The 22,652-nt window shown below is 39.8% G+C and overlaps 1 protein-coding gene across 1 annotated transcript; it reads right to left on the bottom strand.

Moving 5' to 3' along the window:
* Window positions 1-2,727: 2,727 nt before the first annotated feature.
* Window positions 2,728-18,419, bottom strand: SLC5A12 (solute carrier family 5 member 12). The gene is made up of 15 exons (XM_005150717.1): window positions 18,063-18,419; window positions 15,905-15,970; window positions 14,827-14,878; window positions 13,482-13,549; window positions 12,303-12,457; window positions 11,123-11,263; window positions 9,395-9,524; window positions 8,962-9,050; window positions 7,638-7,750; window positions 6,375-6,442; window positions 5,957-6,043; window positions 5,133-5,314; window positions 4,818-4,921; window positions 4,489-4,610; window positions 2,728-2,886 (listed from the first exon to the last, which is right to left on the bottom strand). The coding sequence occupies exons 1-15, from the start codon at window positions 18,417-18,419 to the stop codon at window positions 2,728-2,730; spliced, it is 1,893 nt and encodes a 630-aa protein (XP_005150774.1).
* Window positions 18,420-22,652: the final 4,233 nt, after the last annotated feature.

Genomic DNA, 22,652 nt, shown 5'->3' with positions numbered 1-22,652 from the left:
TGCAAACTAGAAATTCCTCTGACATGTCAGCTTTTGGTTTTCTTTTGTGTTTTAAGATTACTTTTACAAGCTCTTATGTACCCCAAAACTAAAAGAATTCACTAAGGAAAAAAGTTGTTGATCTGATTAACTGTTGTAAGACACTTTTGGCATAAATTTGTCTTTGAGATGCTGTTTACTTTACCAAGGTTTACATGTACAAATGCAACTACTTACTGTATCATACACATTTGAATATTGCATTTTTTTCAGTAATAAACTTGGATATCTTTGAAAGAGGTTTTTAAGCTTCATTATTCCAAATAATCAAAGTTAATAAAATAAAAAAAAAGAAAAAGGTACACTTGAAAAGGGAGTGCTCATGAGTTTTCAAACCATAGTAGTGTAAGGAATTTAAGGGCTAAACTTGGCTCGGACACCTTTAACTTCTAACAACTAAATGCTACTTTAAACTCACATCTAGACTCACTTTTCAAATTTTCGGTAATTTCTGGTCTATGACTTTCACTAGTGACTAGCAATTTTTTAAATACAAGCTCTTCTTTTAGAATTTACATGTTCCTCATCTCTTAATCTCATTTTTTCAGCTCAACAGGCTAGCTCTTCTCTGGAAGGATCAATGGCTCAGGATGTAAATGAAATGAGAAGATAAGAAGATAACTGTAAACAACACTGGTGTGAATGTTTAAGCAAGATGGTAATTTTTCTGTATTCCAGTTTTGCTAGGACACACTATCTTGGTAGAAGACTGAACTAGCAGTTAATGATTTTAGCTGTCATTATACATGTAGGATTTAGTAAAACCCTTTGGAATGCCTGGCTCCTTTACAAATATAGGAATCACTTGGGCTTGATGAACAGCTTTAGTTGAAACAAGACTAGTCCAGAAACATGAAGTTACAGAGAAATTCTCAAGGATGTTTCTTCAAAAATGTTTTGAGATAATGCAATTCTAGCTAATTCGGAGAATTTTCTGGAAAAGGACTTGAAAAGGTACTAAATCTGCAGTGAATCCAATGTTAAATTTGTGAAAATTATAAACTTGTGAAAAAATACAGCATTCAGAGCATAATAATACTGCAATGAGTAAGTGCCTTGAGAAATATTTAGAGCAGACTTGGTTGTTTTCACAGTTAGAGGTTTCTGCATCAGATATCCCCCAACTATACCAGTACAGAGGGCTTTTTCATCCACTGGCCAGCTGTGTAGCTTCACAATGGTTGTTTTGAACCACTTTCACTCAAGAATTAATTCACGTTTTAAACATGATAATTAGCCTCTTTTAATCTAATGTAAGCAATAATGTGTGTGGCCATGAGATATAAATGATACAATAGCATTATTTACTGAATTTTTATATTTACCTTGCTAACCATACCAAGGCTGGAAGCATGAAAGTATGCCATGTGAGACAACAGGCTGCCAGCCAGACTCAGCTGTAAGTTTTTATGATATTATAAATGTGGGGTGAAAAGGGTGAATGCAAATATTGACCTAATTTTCAGTTTGTTGACAAACTGCCCCACACAAGGGCGGTAGTGTCATTTACAGAGTGCCCTTTCTGTTCTCTAATTGAACATCCTGGGACCATTTTGAGGTAGGGCATGAAAAACAGATGGGGGAAGTAATTTCAAGGACCAGGTTGTTCTAGATTTGTATCATAAAGATGGTTGCTGATACAGCAAAAGCAACAGCTGAGTTCTTCAAAGCAACAGGAGCTCGATATATCAGCTGGGTCCATAACTAAGTCATCTCTGGTATTCAATCTGTTACATTGAATTACAAGCTTTGTATAAATACAAATATATTAATCCAAAAAACTACATTCAAACATTTATCAAGGTGAGAGGATGGTCTGTTGAGTTTGACTTACAGAGGCAAGTTTTAGAGAAAATCTCTCACTGGAACAGAGCCTTGGCAGGCTAGGTACCTCCTTCCAAGATGTTTTATCAGACCACTGATTTTGCCTAATTGTATTTTTTTCAAAATTCAACACTCAACCAGGAGGCATCATCATCAACTGTCGTTTTATTTTCTTTCTTGCATAAAGATAGTGTAGGGAACTTTCTGAGCTGAAAGGATGTCTTTCCAAGACTAACATGGATAAAGAACTATCCTGCATTTGAAGTCAAATTTGTTACTCTCTCCTATAGCTTTTACAGTAAGATGTTACAAGGAAATCTGAGTTCCACAGAGGAAGCAAACACAATTCGGTCACTGAAAGACCAGACTGGTCTATACAACATCCCATGTGAGGAGGCCTTTTGTGACACCTAGAAATAGGCAGATACTATCTCAGTCTGACCTCCTTTCTTTACTCTCATCAGAGGGCAGTTCACAGTCTCACCTTAGTGAGAGACCTCAGAAGCTACTCCAAAGTCTTAATTTATCTCAAGTTCCCCTTTGCAAGTTTCCCTTCAATGACTGGTTGCTGAACAGAGCATGGGATACAGATGTATTGCAGCTACTTCCAAGCAGGAGCTTCCAAAAGATGATTTGTGAAGCATTTCTTCTGAAGCAGCAGTGCCTCCAAAACCTCACTCTCTGATGATTTCCCAGGTCTGTCGTGAAATTCATAAATAAAAATCTAGCCTTAATTGCTATGGAGAGCAATTCACCCCTTTTGGTCATCTACAAGCTGGTAAATGTGATAAGAAAACCTCAAACCTCTTTATTTCTGAAGCTGAAGACACAAAGTTTGATTAAATGTCACTCATCTCTCAGCTTCTACAGGCGAGATTCTCTGCTCATATTAGTATAGGATTTTTCCTTGGGATTGTAACCAGGGAACTGGCATTTGTTTTCTTTGTTGATGTTATTCTTGAAGGTGTCATCAGTTCCAGTTTGATTTGCAGTAACTTTAGGCAGATTTTTTTCCAAGTCCACCTGAAAAAAAAACAAAACAAAGCAAAAACAATACCTTAGTAGTTTGAAACATGGATTCATGGCTTTTTTCCTTTGGCTAAAGGCTATCTTGTTGCAGTTTAAAATTCTAACATCCTTTCCTATAAATCTGAGGAGTTACTTCACTGCATAAAATGAGCCTCATACCCACAAACAGGCACTCTTCAGTGTGTGTCCCCTCCATATGTAACCATTGATTTTCTCATTTCCCCATGGAAAGTCTTTGGCAAAAGCCACAAAACCAACTTCTCACAACAACTCCATTCATGTGAAAGTCTTTAAATGTGCCCTCAGTGCATTCCTGAGCACTTAAATTTAGATTTTCATTTGCATTTTTATGTGCATTTTAGTGGATTGGCCTACACTTGCCTCAGTGGTTTCACACTGTAAATACTTGATTAATGTTATTCTACATTTTAAGCAAATACAAGCCAATAAATGCATATGTGATTTTGCCTTTACAGAGATTTTTGCTTCAGGAAAGTTCTAGATGAAGTTATGTCGAGCACCTAAAAGCCAAGTGAAACAGATGAAGCAAATCAAGAGGCATCACAGCTGCTCTTCAAATGAAGCCATCAGCTTTAATGCCAAACTTAAGCTGTGTAGAAGGATAGTTTCTATGTGAGCCTTGCAGCTGAAAGGTTGTTTTCAGGGTTTAAAGGGTACTCAAGGACTTGAAAACATTCGTATTGCTTTCTGTAGTGATAGGACAAGGCTTTAAACTGACAGAGGGGAGACTGAGATGAGCTCTTAGGCAGAAGCTCTTCCCTGTGAGGGTGCTGAGGCACTGGCACAGGTTGCCCAGAGAAGCTCTGGCTGCCCCATCTCTGGCAGTGTTCAAGGCCAGGCTCGATGGACCTTGGAGCAGCCTGGTCTAGTGGAAGGTGTCCCTGCCTGTGGCAGAGGGTTGGAACTGGATGAGCTTTAAGGTCCCTTCAGCCCAAACCAGTCTGAGAGTCTGTGTCCCTTCTGTACACCTAGCAGATTCTGCAAACTGTTACAGCAGCACAAAAGGAGGAGATGCTCATGAAGCCCAGAAACACCTGTGGAAAAGCTGGCCCTGTGTCTGTGGAGGTGGTGGGCCACAGTCCCTCAGGTGTTGGTGGTTGCAGCTGATGGGCCAGCAGTGCTGCCCTGGAGGGGAGAAGCCGTGCCAGGTCTGAAGGTGGCAATGGCAGTATCAGCAGGAGAGCTCTATGGACATGTGAGTGCTCAGGTTTTATTCTCTGGCTCGGTGGGAGGGGGCAGGAGCTCAGGGTGCAAAGTGCAGTGATGTCCCTGCTTGACTGGCAGAGCAAGGTGGGCAGGAAGCAGGAGTTCAGCCACTGTTTTGTGGGCTGCTGGCTGTCCCAAGGTCTGTTTGTGTCCAGACCTTGCAGACCTTGTGTGCTGTGTAGACAGGAGAGATTGGTAACTTATTGCTGCCCAGCACTGTTCAGGGGTTGGCTGATCTCATTTCCAGCCTGTGGTCCTATGCAGTATCCCTTGCATAAATTAACAGAGGGGTTGATGGAAGCTGTCATGGTCTTTGTGAGGTATGCACCAGCACCATGGCAGGGCTGAGTTGTGGGCTCAGGTACTCACCTCCTGGCTGTCATGCCGCACACCACACCAGAGCAGAGCTTTGAGTCTCTTGGACCAAAAGCAAAACAGGTTGCAAACTGGTTGGATTAACACTGGTGGGATATCTCCTCCTTTGTTAGGTCCTGAAAGGAGAAAATAATTATACATAAATGTATGGATAGCTGGGTGTCTCAGTACACAAAGTGGGGTGCAGCAAGACGGAAGCCCACTGCCCCCTCCCAAGTCTCTCACGAACTGCTGGCTGGACTCTTTTAAAACTCTGGTAACAGCTGAATCAGATTATTGTATAAAAGCATTTATATATGCAAATATATATATTAAATACCAACCTGTTATAAAGCTTATCAGCAGCCCTGTGATGACACAGCCTAGGCAGCCTATGGCACTGAAGTACAGGTAGGACAGGGAGTACCAGGTATCTGCCAGCATAGGTCTGTGAAGAGGTGACAAAAGCAGCTAGTGGTGACCAGTGGCTACATTTAAGCTGTCTCAAATATGGCAGAAAAATACAGCTAACACTGCAGCTGGTGTATGATCTGGCTGTGTGTTCCCATCCCTTTTGGTGTTCACTGGCTGTGCACTGCAGGCTCAGGCTGCATGCTGTGCTGAAACATAGGTTTAGGTTGTAATTGTAGGGAAAATACCTGTCTAGTGCTGCTGTGGGAGTTGCCGTTGTCATCAGTGCCTCCGTGCTGTTAGCTAATGTGCAGTTGAGAGTCGACAGTGGCAGAGGAATGGACTTTGTCGGTGGAGCAGGGTAAATGAAAGCGCCAGTACCAGCCCAAAAAGCTACAGTAATCCCAGCTAAGAGGCCTCCCATAGCACCCTTGGAAGGTATAGAAAGATAGTGTTAAAAGTGATGTATGGGAAAGTCTTCTCTGTGAACGTGAATTAGGGAGAAGGAGGTGACCACTGGTCTCTGTCAATGTAAATCAGCCCTATTCTCTCTCAACCAAGGTATAAAACAGAGTGATTTATTGCGCTCTAGTAATAGGAGTTCAATAAAACTGCAACTCGGAGTTTGGTTTTGCTGTTGGGTAAATGTGATTGGGCTGCTCAAGGAGCAATATGAAGTGAGCTCATAGTTCTGTTTTGCCTCAGTTAGCAAAAGCAGAGCAATTGAAATTGTTCTGTGCATCCCAAGGTGAATGTAGGCTGGGGCAAGTACTGAGTATCTTTGTCTTCTTAATGAAAGAGAAGAAACTCAGAAATAAAAATAATTAAAAAAAAACAACAAACAAAAACCAACCCTCATGTGGAGCTAATAACCAATTACTCCACAGCTGAGTAGAGTTAAATACAACTGGGATAAATTCAGCAGGGAATCTCCAAACACATCTCGAACTCTTTAGGCTCTAAATCTGAAAAGCAGCCCAAAGACTAAATCTAAATAACCCAATTTTCAAGATGGAGCTTTAAGCAAACAACACCAAGTGGTTTTCTTTAAAGAAGGACTTTTTTTCCTTACCTTCCAGTTAGCGCAAGGAAACACAATTCCCAGGGTAAATAATCCCAGCATGGGCCCACCGCACATCCCGTGGATGGAGAGGGAAGCCTAGTGATGCAGAGAAGAGACAGGAGTTTAGTGTAGCATCTGGAGGGAGCCTGAGCAGTTCTGCTTTTGGTCTGGGAAATGGTGGGGGTGAAGAGACCAGCAGTGATTTCAGTGCACAGTTAAGAACAGAATCACAGTATCGTTTCCCAGGAGTGGGCAAATAGTGAAGGAATTGGGGGATCTGTGATTTTTCTTCCCCTAGTTATTCCTCTCATCAGAGTGTACACAGAAATTGTTCAGCAGTCCCCAGGGCTGTCAGCATTGTTTGGTCAGTTCGTTGCCTTTCTGTTCGTTCATGTCCAGCTCATGGTGTTTCTGAGGCAAGAGATACCTGCACAACTCCTCCTAGTAGCGATGCTGCTGCAGCCATTGAAGTGCACAGGACACCATATAATACACCTAAAAAAGATGAAGCAGTGAGGTTGCCAGTGCTGGTTAATAGAGTGCATGATTTATAATTAATCTAGTGTCTGAAGTGACCAGGCAGTGTGCAGGAACTTGCACTTTGGGCTTTGACACTTGAAGTGGACCATTAAGCACACAGTGGCGTCTTGCATGAAGTTTTGGTGTGTTTTTCATTAGTTGTTTTTTCTGACAAAGCAGAAATTGGTGATGAAATTAAGTTAGAAGTTACACCTCATGTAGAAATGTTTCTGTTGCCTTTAAATAACACTTTTAGAATAACCTAATGAATGAATTGAGCAATGATAAACAGCACAGCTTTCTTTCTTTGACACCAGTTTTCATTTCATGGGAGACAAAACTCTCTATGTAGCAGTCTTGAGTAAAGCCAACCAAAACTTGTCATTAGACCTTGGCTTCAGATGTAAACATTGTCTTTCTAGGTCCTGCGAGCAAAAGCTAAGTAATAAGAGGAAAAGCAGGAATAGTGAAATTTAGAGACATTTACAGAAACAGAAATTGTATTGGGTTGGCTCCTATCTGATCTTAACTAACATCAATAAATGGTTATATTATTACAGTACTTACGAAAAGGTTATAATATTACTGCAATAATTCTTGCAAGTATCTTAAAATTCAAACCACTTTGATGTTAATGATCTGTTTTTCATTTCGCTTAGAAATTTTAATTTTTCTCTGAAAAACTGAATAACCTGCTTATGCAACACTGAATAGAAATGTCTCATTTTCCTATTAAAAATATTTCATAATGCTACTATAGATTGATGTGATAAAAAACTGTACTGATATTGTTCTTGTTGTAAAGAAGATCCCAGAGTGTTCCCCAATATTTTCAGTATAAACAAGTTTTGCAGAGGTTTTCAGGAGTAGTTGTTGATGCTATTCTATATTTGTTTCTGTACCATATAGTGCCAATGCATAATTTCATTGAAGCACCAGGCCGATATTCATCCTGAGAGTTTATAAAGGGTTACACTGTGGAGGTTTCTAAAGCGAAACTCTCTAGACAGTGCTCTTCATTACATGAACTGCTTTCAGAGGCAGCTGAGAGTCAGTGACTCTCAAGGTTCAAAGTATACAAAATCCTGCCCTATTTTCTCCTGCAATAGTAGCAACTGTGGGTATGGATGCTTTTGGTATTAAAGAAATAGACCCCATCTAGAGTACCTACATAAGCCTTTGCTGATCCATGTGCTCATCTTCTCAGAGAGATCTGGGAAACCTTTCTTGACCAAGTCTTCAAATGTAACAGTTGCTAAAGCATTGATGCTGGCAGCTACCGTGCTGTAGAAAATGAGAAGAATGTTAAGTAAATAAGAAGCAATGCATATTTATAAAAAACTGCTTCCTCTTGTTCAGCACTAATACTCTTCAAGAACTGTACCTCTGACAGTACTTTTCACAAATGCTGCTGATATTGGTGGGGTTTCTGTCCCTTCTGAAATTGCAAGGGGCTCTGCTTCATGCTGGCACAGAACAAGATAAAAACTCATCCTGATTGACCCTTCAGTTTACCAATCTGCAAGTTCTTCAAAATACAGGCGTGCTCCAGAATAAAAGTTCTCCTCCCTTACAAATCAAAGGATGTGCAGTGACAACTAGTAATAACACTCATTTTGTGGAGGAACAGGGTGTTTTCTCTCAGAACTGAAAAATATGGAACAGGGATAGGCTGGTTCTTTTAGGCAGGTGAATGAACACATATTTGGTGAATACAGTTTCTGTGAATTTGTTGTGGTAACATGGCAAGGTCCATACCTACAGTGTGGTATTTGGTACTTTGTGCCATTGACTCTGTTCTTAGTCTCCTGCCGGGAGAAGCCAGTGCCTTTTACACAGGGATTTTTGATGGCATTTTTTCCCTTCCCCTGTTTTGATAGCTCTGTCTTGCTTTTTCTACACATAAGAGTCTTTAAAAAAAGTCTGTTGGAGTTTGACATTATTCACATGCCACAGAGTCACTGTGAACTTGACTCCTCTCTCTTGAATGCCCTATGAAGTATTGGTGTTTGGCCTGTAGAGGGTAAAAACTACAATAAGATGCAGCACTCCTATAGATTCTGAAGTTCCAAAGAAGTTTTAAAAGTTCTCAATGCAGACATCTCTTTTTCCTAGTCTAACTCTGCTTTTATGTACAGATAGATTTACTGAAATGCATTCTATCCCTATCTGGGATATGGTGGCAGTCAGCTTCAGTAAAGGCAGTTTCACCAGGAGCAGCTCCAAAGCTATCTCAGGAAGAGAGCTTAGGTTTTCTATTCTTTTGTCTGTATTGGTAATGTTATTCTAAAATACACTTAGGATAAAAGATGCTGGTGAAGTGGAGCTAGACTTAGGCATAAATATAATACAACTCAGCAAAGCAGTACTGCTGCTTATTAGAATGTTCTGGGTAAAACAGATGGGCTTTTCTTAGGGCTTCACGTCTTGACCTCATTCTGTGTCCTCAAGAAATCAGTTCTATGCAGCTAAACTGTCACTTCAGGATCACAGACCTTAGCGTTCCGCTGAATGCACAGGCAACAAACAGTCCTGGGACTCCTGGCATCGAGGAAAAAATGTCCATAACAAAATACGGCATGAGCTGGGATAGAAGCACAAGAGCAACACAAGCAGTTAGTTAAGATTTTCCTGGGTAATGGAAAAGAAGTAGTTGCTGTGAAGGACGTTGCCGAATTCTGGGTTTATTCCAACTAACAAGAGGTGTCAGAATTTGAGCAAAGAGGATGTCATTTGGGGAAGTGCTCAGCCAGGAGAACCAGAAAAGAGAGTGAGGAGAACCAGAAAAGATCTATTCTAGCCCTGATTCACTAGCCACCTTAGTGCCTGAGTGCTGACAGAACATAAGGCATCCCAGGAAATCTTAACTGTCTTCATGTGTGCTATGCCTGGGTCCTTAGCAGTTCTGTTGTAATAATGGGTATCTACCTGATCAGGTGCTGAAATGAACTCAGCAGTCCAAGGATCGCAGCTCTTGTAATGAGAGTACATCACCAAGCCACAAAACACTGCACACACCAGGACTGTCCACAGTCCCAGTAAGTTGAGGTAAAGTGCCCTAGAACAAAGCAGAGAAATTCTGTTTGATACAAAGTGCATACAGAAACACTGTTACAAGTTAGTTTTTTTCCTAACTTTTTAGGGAGACATCTTCATCACAGCTAGCTGTATAATTCAAAGCTAGCTAAATTTTTTCTTAAAAGCATCAGCAGGATAACAAATTGTATGGAATACTGATTTAAGAAATGTGGAAACATACAGCCTTGCTATACGGCAAGGATGAAGGTTCAGGGTATACAGCTGGAAGAGACCAGTAACTTGGACACAGAGTGGGCAGCACCAAGCACTGGGTCTGCCCCTCCTGTTCCCTGTAAGAGCAGATTTTTGTCTGTTGGAAGTTGTTGGTTTTCTCCTGTCTTGGTGTTTGGGGTCGGGCTGGGCATCAGTGGTGAGCAATTGTGTTGTGCATCATTTGGATTGGTTGGTTTGTTTCATTCCTCCCTATTTCTTTATAATAAAATCTTACCTTATTTCAATTATTAAACTGCTTTTATGTCAACCCAAAGGGTTTTACCTTTTTTTCCCTTACCCTTCTTCTCCACATCCCACCGGGGAGAAGGAGAAGTGAGTAGTGAGCAAGTGACTGACTGATGTTTAGTTGCCAGCTGGACTTAAAACCCTCAACATCTCCTTTTAAGCCATTGTAGGCATTTTGTCATGATTGCAAAGTTGCCATGCAAAGTAACACGGTTGTTTTTTGCTAGTCCATGGAATGAGTGTGAGTAACAGCATCTGCTGGGGAGGCTGTGTGGCTGTGGTTCAGTAATCCTCTAGCTCCCAAGAGCTGACAGGTTTTATATAACCTGCATCACATTTGGCCATGACCTTATGCAACATCTTGCTAGGGCTGATTCACAGCTGTGCTATTGGGACCTGAAAGTCTTTCAGATTTTGTTGCTAGTGATGTTCTCACTGCTGTGACTTCCAGATGTTTTTCAAAGACTAAATTTTCTACAGGATAAATTCATATAATCCAGCATGACCTTAAGAAAAATTAGTGTGATTGCACCTAGCACAAAAGCTACTCTAACAATCTTTATGCTTTAGCCAACTGAGCAAGCAACTAGTGCTAGGTATGTGGAAAAAAAAAAGTCTGGTGGTTTCTAGCTATGCACATACTAATGCTGATTCTGAGGAAGACCTGTGAGTCTATATTTTGAAGTTTTACTTGGCTCTTTACCATTGAGTCTAATTATTCTTATACTCTAGAATATTAATAACTTCTTGATTTAATTTTATTTAGATTACACCTTGTACTGTAGTGCTCTATTAAATTGTTAACCACTTTTAATGCAATACAACAAAGTCCCATTTCAAATAAATACATTTTACCAATGAAGTTGTAGATAGCACAACTTCTGTGTTGGCTTTTTTCTATACTCTGCTTCCAAGGATTAATTTGGCAGCCTGATCCCAAAGTAGTAAACTGCGAGAGGTTAATGGCTACCTGGTTTTATTTCTGCATTTACTTACATCATTCAGGGCCAGAGTGAGACTGTCAGAGCAAAATTAGCTATTTTTTAACAAACCTGGCAAGCTTAGAATTCCACATCAGTATGTTTGATTGCTAGAACAGGTTGATGGCAGGTAACTTACAGTTTAGCATGCTTTTCTGATTTGCAAGAAATGCATCTCTGGATTGTGGACTGATTAACTCCATAGAGCCCTAGCCATGTAAACGTTCCTCCAATAACAATTGTCCAGAAGGTATGTCGTCTCAAAGGATCGACATCAAAGCTAGAAGAGAAAAAAAAAAAAGCAACTCAGTTCACTTATATAAACCTACATTTCTTTATCAAGAGGCAGGTGATTTTTCAGAACTATACACTATGTCCTACCCTCTGAATTGGGAGTACTGCATCAGTAGTATGTATCCAACTCAGAAAACACCTACTGTGATTAGATTTGGAAAGTTTTTTACTCTTATATTGGAACATATTGCTATCAAGTCAAGATAAACATACACCATGCAGAGGACAGATTGAGATAAATCACATTTATAAGCCTGCTTATGATCAGATTTTGGATCTATGTCACACTGGAGCAACAGACCTGCAAGTCATCATGCCTGGGACCCTGTCCTCTGCAAGGAACAAAGCCACTTGCTGAACTGTATAAGCCCTCCAAATTCCTAGTTAAATCATCATGGTGTGTCATTTCTTTTATGAGAAATTGCTGCAGTGTTACCTATTTTTTATCAACAGTGAAATTTCATTTCTCAGTAATTCTAAGCAGTACATCTTGCATCATCTTTGCAATTCTGCTAATCTTGATAGATATAGCAGATAACATTTGACCTTGCTGCTATGTTCTGTCACTGCCTTGCCTTGAGCAATGAACTTTTCAGTCAATGCCACAGATAGCTAAAGGAAGGTCAGTTTTCTATCCCAGTGCAGTGTCGCACCATTGCTGACTGCTGTGGTGAGTGTACTCAACACAAAGTGCCAGATTTATGAATAGAAATTGAAAGATATACATAAATGGAAGGAAAAATTGGGCTGTATTTGTAGCTACACAAAGAAAAATGACAAAGCTCCTTTTCAGTTTAGGAGGGCTTTGATTTCTTCAAAGAGAGTAATAGAAAGAGGAGTTAAGTTCTCCTGATGGTCAGCTGCATTCCCAAGAATCAAAGAAGTAAGGAATGGACTTTTCTAAATTACTGAGTTTGTTCACTGATAATATAGTAACAAGTCTGACTCTTTCTGACTTCGTGAGGGTATAGTATCTAAACATTAAATATACAAAAAAGAAAAGGTTTTCACTGTGTTTTTCTTACTCAAATATGTTTAACCGTGATCCTTCGTAAGCAACCTCCCAGATCTTGGTTGATCCACCGTTCAGAGTTGTTCCTCGAATCAAAACTGTCGTGAAGCCAACCACCATGACAATCATTTGAAATGCATCTGTCCAGACAACAGCTTTTAATCCACCCTAAAACAAACAGTGCTTTTATGTATGCTTTTATCTTCTTTCCTGTTGTTCAAATACAGCAAAATATAGACCCCTTATTTCAGCAGCTCAGAAACTGTATGCAGAGCATCTAGCAATTCAGGGCTCTTAAACTTCATATTCTCCCATGAAGGCTGTATTTTTGCAGGCTAGAAAATGACACAGCTTTGAAAGGCTTGACTACAATCATATGCAAATGTTTGACTTCCAGTTAAATGCTTCTTTTTTTCCGCTAAGCTAAAAGCTTAAGGAATACAAGCTGGTCTGTTTGTACTTCTTATAGCATGCTCTACAATTCTCTGAGCCCAGTGGTCCGCAATTGGCCTAACTCAGAAAAAGAGCTCCAGAAAGTTTTCGGTTCAGCTTTTTTCCACAGCTGCTTTCATATTTGATCAAATCCTTACTAGACCAGTATAATAAGTGTTTTCAGCAACGGTGGACTGAAATAGTGAACAAATTCCTTAGTGGTAATGAGAACAGAAATGAGGCTGTGTCCTGAGCCCTCTGCCGCTTCCACTGCAGTGTTTATCTTTTTTGTAACGCTGAGTCTCCTGTTGCTTCCACTCAGAAGAAAAGCTCTCTGTGACCTATTGATTTGCCTTCCTAGGTTTTATCACTCTGTTCTTGATCTGGGGTGACACCAGAGGCACGTTTTTCATTGTGATGTTTTTCAGTCTATAACTTGTAAAAGATAAGAAGAATCATCTTCTCTCAAAAGATTTAGTGTGGCAAAGGTTATCACCTCCTTATCTGGACTCTGCTTCAAACTGTTTGGTTTAAACCCTGAGACATACAGCACAGGATTTGAGAGGAAATAATTTTTTCTCCAAATAGACTTAGCTGTTCCACAGAGTCTAAAAGAAATTTATCTCTATGTTCTCCTACTTTAAACCTCAGTCAATTGGAACGTATGTAGAAGCCACCCTTCTGCAATAGCCTGTCAAGTAAAAAGCATGGTTGAATTAACAGTCTATGTTCCAGCTGTTCAGTTATGCGTGTCACGTACCAGAGTGCAATAGAAAGTGCAGACAATTCCTGTTGCAATCACAGAGCCCCAGAGATCAAATCCAGTGACTGTGAAACCAAAGAAAACCAAATGGTTGGTGAAATAGAGGTAGGCCATCTGGACGGTAACAGAAAAGTTATGACCCTTTAGCTTTAAAAGGATAGGAGTAAGTATTAATTTTACTCTTTTGTGTCTATTAGGAGCTTTGCTGGATTGGTCAGGTTTCTTAATACTACTGGATACTGGGTTGCATTGTTGTTTTCTTGCAAATTGGATTTAACTAACTTTCAGGTGTGCAAAAGTAACATGTAAGAGGAACTGCACACAGCAAAAACATCATTCCTATGGGACACAGCTTTATAAGCAATGCTTTCTGTTCTTAGTCTAGAATTTTCTCTTAAGAAATCAGGTTCTTCAGATATTTCCAAAGAACCCTAACAATAAATCCCAACCCAAACTAAATACCATTCCCTGCAAGCTGAAACAGTTTAATGCTAGATTGAATGCTGCATTAAAACCAGTTTTCCTGTTCATTTTAGTTCATAAAGTTACTTTACAAAAGATGCTGAAATTTGGGGTTGGCTTATACTGAAGTCTCTCCCACTGGGAGTAGTTTATGAGGGCAAATCTATTTGTAAAGGTTCTTTTATTAGCAGAGTTAGTGTGGCCTAACAACAAACATGAATTGTCACATAAAATTCATTTGAGCTCCAGAGGAAGGAAGCTCTGTGCTGTGTGAAGGTGCGGTCAGACAAACTGATCACAACTCAGATGACAATGAGAAGAGTCTCCCATTCTTTGTCCAGTCAATTCTGATGAAATCAGGAGTTAGGCCATCGTGATTCTTTTTGCCCTATGACAGTAAAATTACTACTCCCATCTGTTATGATGGACGCTGTATGTCCAGTTTGCAAGGATTAATTGAAGTGTGCAGGCAGACAGCAGCATGGTATCTGGCTCCAGCTACAGGGAGTGGAGTAATGCCCATGGGAAGCTGACACAAGGGAGAGAGGGAAGAGGGGAATCAAAGTACAGGGTACGGTCTTGGATCATCAGCTTGTACTGTGAACTTTGTTGGATGTTGAGAAATTGTTCATTGCTAACCTCTTCAGGTGGTTACTGAGTGCAAAGCAGAGCAGAAGAGCAAATGTGAGGCTCCTGCTGATGCACTGATGTGAGAGAGGTGTGAGGCATTGGAAATGCAGAGCTCTGAGGAGCAGGCAAAAACCTGCTTACAGAACTTTTGTGGATTTTTTTTTTACGTCTTTTTCTTTGCTTCGTTTATTCTGTTTGCCTTGTTGTGTGATTGGTTGGGGTAGCTGTGTAGTGCAGCAGGGGAACTCACCTTGGTTGAGTGCCAGTGATGGAGCATAAACCACTATTCCTGTGTAAAGGATCTGGAGGAGAAAAATGAAAAATGAATGAAAAAGGTGTGTGTGAATGCTTAGGGATAATTTTCTATTTAGATGAGCAAAATAAGAGATCTGGGGGTTTCTTTATATCAGTTTATTTAACTGTGTCTGGATTTCTGTTTCAACCTTTACAAAACAAAATCATTGCTTTGATTCCTTTCTGATCAAAGGACCATTATTTGCTTTGGTATTACTTATTTCACCAATTGCAAAGATGACTAGATGACAAAAATACCCTAGTCAAGTAGAAAGAGGAGCTCTTGGGAAAACACCGTGATACTGTAATAAGGTTCATTGATCTTGGAATTTAAACATCCATTTTTCTATTCAAACCCTTTTGAAGTAGCTGACTCAATGCTCTCACATGTATGTTCTGACAGAACCGAGGGAGAAACAAAGCCTGAAAATAAGTAAGCATTCAAATCTGTTGCTAAGGGTTTTGGAATGACTGAAAGGGAATTAAGGTAGAAAGAAACGTTTTCAAACATCCCATAAAATTAATCTTTCCATCAAATACATAACTATGTAACTTTCTGAGATGGTACCTCCTGGGACCATCACTGGGTCGGTACTACCTGGGCATCCCCCCAGGAGATGCAACATGCAACAGCTTTCAAATGGGATACCTTCACCCTGCTATCAGAAATGGTAATTAACTAAATGTACCCAGTACAGCTCATTTAGCTTTTCAAGAAAGAACCCACTCATTTGGAAAGACAAGGGAACATAATGAGATCAAGAATTTGACAAGCTGTGAGAGTTCAGCAAAATATGCAACTTTCAAAGACAACAAAAATGGCATTTTTAATCCTAAACAGGAAAAGTTAAGAAAGCTAGAAAGTTAGGAAAGCAGCCATTCGTTCTTTTTAACATTCACGGTCCAAGTGAAAAAATATAGAACAAAAGAGTACTCATTAAAACGTCTCATTATAGAAAATGTGTAGTCTGAGATTAGTCTGTCAAAATAAATGTTGAGTGAAACTGGCATAAACAGAGTCAATGGCTTCTCACCGTCTGCAGGATGTAGATCAGTGTTGCAGCAAGACGGACAATCTTGTTAAATCTTAACTCCAAATACTAGGGAAAAAAAGAGGAATTTCAGTAAATTGCACATGCAGCACCTGTGACACAGCTATTAACCTTCTTTTAGCTATGCAAGTAAAATTACTGGCAGCTGGCACTGCTGCTATGAGTCATGAGCAGGAGAGCATGATTATTATTACACATAATGATATGTGAGAAATCTTCTCATCAACAACATGTACGTGAAGTTATATGTTGGGTTCCAATATTCAGTATTGTTTGTATTGGGAATAAGTGAAAGGAAATCTAAACTTCAAATGAAAGTACTTTCCAGCTGTATAAAGAGGAAATTTGAGTTCATCTCTAGGAGAAATAATGTGGTTTGACTCCTGTAATGACCAAGGTCGTGGTGGAACAGATGGAGAAGAGGCAACATAGAAGAGAGTTCCCCAGGGATTGAGCTAAACTGGCTTTCTTGCTTGCCCTGTCAGTCTAAACCCAAATCTGCACATCATCAACATGGAGCAGCAAGTGGAGTACTTAGGGACATACAGCTACATGTAGGGAAGTGTCTCTATTTACCACGTAACTGTAGAGGTGAGTAGCTCCCTACCTCCAAAAGCCCAGCTTTTAAACTGGAGTCACCACTTGGAGCCTCTCTGTAGAGCTGACCAAAAAAAATCACATCTGTGGTAGCATCCCTTCTAACCATGGGTGGGCTGGGTCTCTCCTCGGACCGTAGTCCCATGTGCTCCCAGCAGACTCCAGGCACAGGCTGGATCTTCTCTCTTTTACAAGCCTCTAAGTATAGTTTTCCAAAGCAGCTTCTTTCCTGTTAATTTTGCTCATTTTCATCTTTCTCATGTCTCTAGCACAATAAGCCCCACAGTCTGCCATACAGATAAATAGCTAATATATGTAACTTGTTTCTAAAAATAATTCCTCATTTTGAGGGGACTCTCTGGGTGCAATGACAGCATGGTGGCTCAAATGAGAAGAGTCATTCATTCTCTGATCTTGCACCAAAACCAGCTAGAAAATGTGGTTAGTTGTGGCAGTAGCAACAAATGGTCAATTTTATTTTTTTCCAATCTGGAAGTGACTTACTTCCAAATACCCAGGCAGAGCTGTTTGACCAAAGCTGCTCCTAGGGTTTGGGCTTAGAGAACATGAGAAGTCTTCCTGTTATTCCTCATGAACTCACTCAGCTTTCTTCATCCAATTCTTGCTTGGCTCAAAGTGCTGAAGAACAGGAGAGGCCAAATTTGAGGCTGCTGATTAAAGTGACTAAAAGACTATTCCCAAATGCTCAATACCTGCCCTGTGAGTGCGCAGGTGGTAAGGACTGTACACTGTGCTCTTAGCAGTAACATCACAAGGTTGGCTGTGTATTTTGATTTTTCTCAATTACTGAACTGTCATATGAAGAAAATAACGTGTTCCAGGAGGAATGTCAGGCAAAACCTCTAGAAAATTCAGAGGTTGTTCATTTAATTTCATTTCCTAGAGAACACCTGAATTCATACCCCAGCCCTAAGTTGGTTTGGTTTTGGTTGGCTTGTTTTGAAAGAGACCTGCAGACATCTTCCTCTTTATTCCTTCTTTGCACCACAATAGTTGCCAAATATCTACTTGACTATTTTTTTTAGATATCAAATAGTCCACTTTGCTATTAAATTGGACCAAATTGCCAGCTCTAGACCAGGTTTGAGTTCGATACTATTGAATTTTGCTCTTAACGTCTGTCTTTAATACCTTCTCTGCAAAAGCAGGTGTATACATACACACACATATATATATATATAAAAGTTGAATAGTTGTTTGTAAGACCAGAAGCATTTGGATACACTTAAAATATTTATCAGCTGTAACTTCATTTGGTGCTGGTGTGTAATCCTGTCTCCTGTCTTTGCTTTATATGCATAACAGGAGCTCTGACCCTTAATTTGTACTTTCAACTTATTGGAATATGGATAACCAGTTTGAGTAATGTCACCTGGTTTGAAAAAGAGTTAGTGCATTGATATGCTTGTTCTGTAAAACACTGCAAAAAATCTTCTGTCAGAGCTTTTTCTCTATGAATATCTATATGTATGATACTAGCTTTTATATTAGAATAGTGCCTTTTTAAATTATTTTTACTTACCTCATAAGTGCTTGTAATGCCAGATCTGTAAAATACAGGTAGAAAGAGTTCTGCAGTAAAAATGATGACAAGTGCATATGAAAGAAAGAACAGCACAAAGGATGCCCCATAACGGTAGACTTCGGAGGGTGTCCCCAAAACAGTCACTGCTGACATGAAGCTTGATGTGAGAGAGAAGGCTATTGGTCCACATGTCATCTGCCTACCACCCACCAAAAATTCCTTTGAAGTTTTCTTTTTTCTTTCTTTAACTGCAAAAAAGACTCCAATGCTAGCACAGACTAAAAACAGCCCTGCAAAAACAACATAGTCCCAAGCCACAAATTTTTTTACTTCTGGAGCTACAAAGTTTGACATAGCAGTAGTTGGACAATTCTCTGATGTTGAGGAGCCTGTTTTTCTGTAGCTGTTGTTCTGAACAGATGAACTCAGTTGGCAGCAAAGTTGAAGCTTATCTGTAGCTCATCAATGACAAATCATAAACAGAAAGACTATGCAACTAGGAGACTTATTTTTTTTTGCCCAGTTCACTCCTGAGGAGGAAGAAAAAAGTAGTTAAGAATGAGTTAGGAAGGTGCTGAATGCACTCAGACCCTAGTGCTACTGATGCTTCTGTCAGGCTGGGGCAGCAGATTCAGCTGTGAAATCTGTAGTATGCTCCCTTTTTATCTGTGAGGTGTTAATTTATGGTTAAACATTAGCCTGACACATTGACTTGATCTGACTCTTTTCTAGCCTCTCAGCATTTTTAAATAAGAAAATCAGAGCAATAAAGAAATAAATAGAGGAGAGCAAATTGAAGGAAATGCCCACGTACAAAACTGCAACCTCACTGGTAAATTTGGGTTTAGAGGAGCAATTCCCTCATGCGGTTAAAAACTAAACTTGAACGTCAGCGATAGGGTTCAGAATGGTTCTTCTGCATTTGAAGTGTGCTCTTTGGTGTAGACCCTCTGGAAGTCAAGGCTGCCTTAAAGAAGTGGAGCCTTTAATGCTTAGAAGTGACCATGGTGCTTTCCCCTCATGCACTGTAGCCAAGCCTTGGGGTCTTTGTGAGCCTAGGGCAGTTCCACATGAGCAGAAATGCAGTCTGAGTTCCACTGTTTGAGGACAACTTTGAGTTAGAAACTGATTTTTCACTGACCACCACCAATTTTACCTGCTACTTGTATGGGTTCGTGTGGGAGGTGGCTTGTTTTATTTATCCATCCACAACTTGGTCAGACCAGCAGGAGGAGAGGGCCAAAGAGAAGATTGGACAATAGCAGTGCATTTATATTTAACTATGTCTTCAGTGTAATATGTTCAATTAATTACATGCCCCTTGTGTGTTTTTTGTTGTGTTGTGTTGTTTTTTAATAAGTGGATATTTATTTTATCCGTATCTATACCATGACAATAACTTTTCCAAAGCAACAGGCAATGACTTGTTGTCCTGAAGAATTAGCTTGTTCAAAGAGGTAATGTGTGTAGTTGCAGCCCTAAGGGGAGAGTTCGGGGTTCATTTTGGAGACAATTCAGAAAGAGCTACAACATCTTGGTGTAGCCTTTAATAGCAAAAGGCCTCTTCAGCCTTGTGTCAGCTGGGGATGGATCCTCAATTCTTTTTAAACCATCAGTAAACAGAGATGATTTTGCTGGATCAAATGTACCTTGCAAATTAATGGGTGTAAGGACCTGAGACCTTGCCTGTTCCCATCCATCTTCTCAGGAGAAGGAAGAGTGCATGTACAGCAACCTTCTGTGCTTAGCACAGAGTCAGAGAAAATCCAGGACAGCCTGTGGCTAGAAGTGACTTCTGCTTGCCTGTGCAGAGAGACTGTGCGATTTTTGTGGTTGATTTCAGTGAGACAGAGTGTAAAAAGGGGAGTTGAAACACCTATTTCTGCTGCAGAATGTGAATTAAAATAAACTAACAAAAATGCAAAGTTACTTTTTAAAAGGCACTGCTTAATTTATAGCTGAAATACTTTTAGTTTTCAGGAGTTAAAATAGTGTGAAGTGCACACTTGTGAGGTATGGTCAGCACTTTTTGAGAGCTGGGCTAGCAATAAAAACTGCCATAGCACTGTTTGTGCTGTAACCTATAGGCAGTGTGATGAAGGTGTGATGCAGGTGAGAGAGCAGTAAACCATTTTGCCTCACTGTGGATAAGTCAAAGTGAGACAGTATAGGCAATACTGTGAATTCTCATGTAACCACCGCACAGTATTTTGCTCATCTAAGTATATCCTCATCTCTAGTTAATATTTCTCTTTTGTACAGAACAAAAATCTCAAGGGATGTCCACTCTTAAGAAAAACAGCAACTTTCACTTGCCAAGTGTTCCTCTGCTTTTGGGATTTCTTGTTTTCTTCTCTCTCATTATAACTGTAAGGACATGAATATTTTCTGCGGGTTTTAATTCATATCTCCAAAGTTGGATTAGGAAATGTCATGCCATTACAACAACCAGGGTCAACCATCAACCCAGACTATTTTAACCCCATATGAATGCAGCACATGTTTTAAACATGAAGTAGAAACAAAAGCTAGCAGAATAATAAACTGGAAGTAGAGTTTAAAATGTAAATGTCTACTTATGGTGCTGTAGCCCTCTGATATATTTTTGAGCATATCTTCATGGTGGTGTTCAGAATAGCCATTTTAGCTAAATCTCATATTGGAAAAAAATTATACCTTAGAAGTACAATTCTGAAGAAGAAATAGTTTCATAAAATAGTATGAAAACACTTATGACAGTTATTCTGTCATGAACATATTCCTTAGCTGGGAATAACTGAAATTTTTATGTCCCTGAAATAATAGTTTTATATTTATTTTACTTGTGAAAACTCCTATGAAATAACATTTTAGCCAGGGTAACCCAAGGGAGAATCTTGATTTCTTGAAGCTTCACTACCTCTTTCATTATCTGAGTGTGAACCAAGAATCTGACAAGAAATCCAGCCAGAGTGTTTGGATTTTGCACTTGAGACTGTTTGCATCTGAGGCCCTATTTCAGGCTCATTTTGGCATCTGAAGTAGGTGCTTGAGATAGCAAAGATAACAAGGGTGTTTCTAGTTAGCCACAGTATGGCTTCCCAAAGTCAGACAGGAAAACCTGCTACAGACGATTTTTCCCACGATCTGCTGTATATTTTCCCCTGATTTTGGAGAACATAACACCCTTTAAGGGGAATAGGGCATCTCATTATGTTTCAAATGAATGGGTATAGATCACTTGCATTTTTCAGTCTTACACTCCCAAAAAGTGATGCTTTATGTACCACGCTTTGCATATTTGCAAGCAGTGCCTTGGGAGAAAGGTAGCAATGCTGAAGCCACCTTGTCTATCCAGAGCCTGCATTTCACACATCTGCAGGGACCTGAAGTAGTATATAGGGAAAATCTCTCTCTGACTTAAGCAATACACAAAGATTTTTCTAACAAAATAACTCTCCATGTCCTGTGAAAACATGCTGATTCAAAGGGCTTACTTGAACAGTCTTCACAAGTTCTTCTGGTCTGTTTTATCCCAGTCTTCCACATAAAAAAAAAAAACCTTAAACAGACAAACCACACAGCAAAACAAAACCCCAGAAAAAAACGGAACAAATAAAAAAACCCCAAACAAACAAACAAAAAGAAACAAAAAATAACAAACCCCTGGAAATCCCAAATGGAAGTCAATGTTCTTTTTGGTAGTGTCTATTGTGACTTAGAAATGGACAGCAATATCATTATGTGTGATGAGGTAGGGTGAAGAATGGTGAAACTGATCTCAGGCTGGCTGAGAAGTGAAAGGATTGGAATAACCCTCAGAAAAAGTGGTGTGTGCATTTGCATTAAGCTAACACAGAATAAACAACAAAATCGGGATACCTGTGTGATCAGTGTTCCAAGACACCTGACAGGGCATGAATTAATGGGACCAGAACCAGGTAGAGGAATTACACTTGTGTTGTAAAGTATGGCAGGGTGGTCTATCCTTTGAGCAGCCTCCCCCACTTAATAGCATTAGGGAGAGCCATAATGAAACTTTTCCACAGAAATCTAGAACCAAACACAAACAGCAAAATGTGAATTCCTCCCTGAAATACTGGTGTACTGAAGTGACTTTGTCATAGAGAATGTGCCCACAAAAGAATAAGAAAACTATTTCTTACATCTCTAAAGGGAAAGCAGAAAACTGTATCCTGAGTTTCTGGTATCTGGTTCTCGCTTATGATAGAAATTCTGGATCATGGGGGTACATTCATTTTCTTGTATGATAATCCTGCATGTAGCATTGGAGAGTTTCAGTCTTGAGATAAACCAGCTGCTTTTTGAACAGGAAAAGTCATGGCACACTGATGCACAGCAATGATAAAAAACTTCTTCCCAATGACACTGCCCTCTCTTAGGGCTGCAGGCATGTACTGCTGAAAGCAAACACCGCCTTTTGCCCTATCCAGCAGATGATTCGATAGGGAATTGATCAATATTTACTAATTCCTTTCTGTAAGGTACAGTCAACTTGTGTCTATTTACTAGTGATAATGAAAAAACTGAAAAATATTTTGTGTGAAGTAATGAGGGGGAAAGATGCTTCACTTATAGCCCAAAAAT

Source organism: Melopsittacus undulatus, chromosome 8 (genome assembly GCF_012275295.1).
Source record: "Melopsittacus undulatus isolate bMelUnd1 chromosome 8, bMelUnd1.mat.Z, whole genome shotgun sequence".
Lineage (NCBI taxonomy): Eukaryota > Metazoa > Chordata > Aves > Psittaciformes > Psittaculidae > Melopsittacus > Melopsittacus undulatus.
The sequence above is the reverse complement of the archived record's forward strand: the minus strand, read 5'-3'. Positions and strand labels throughout refer to the sequence as shown.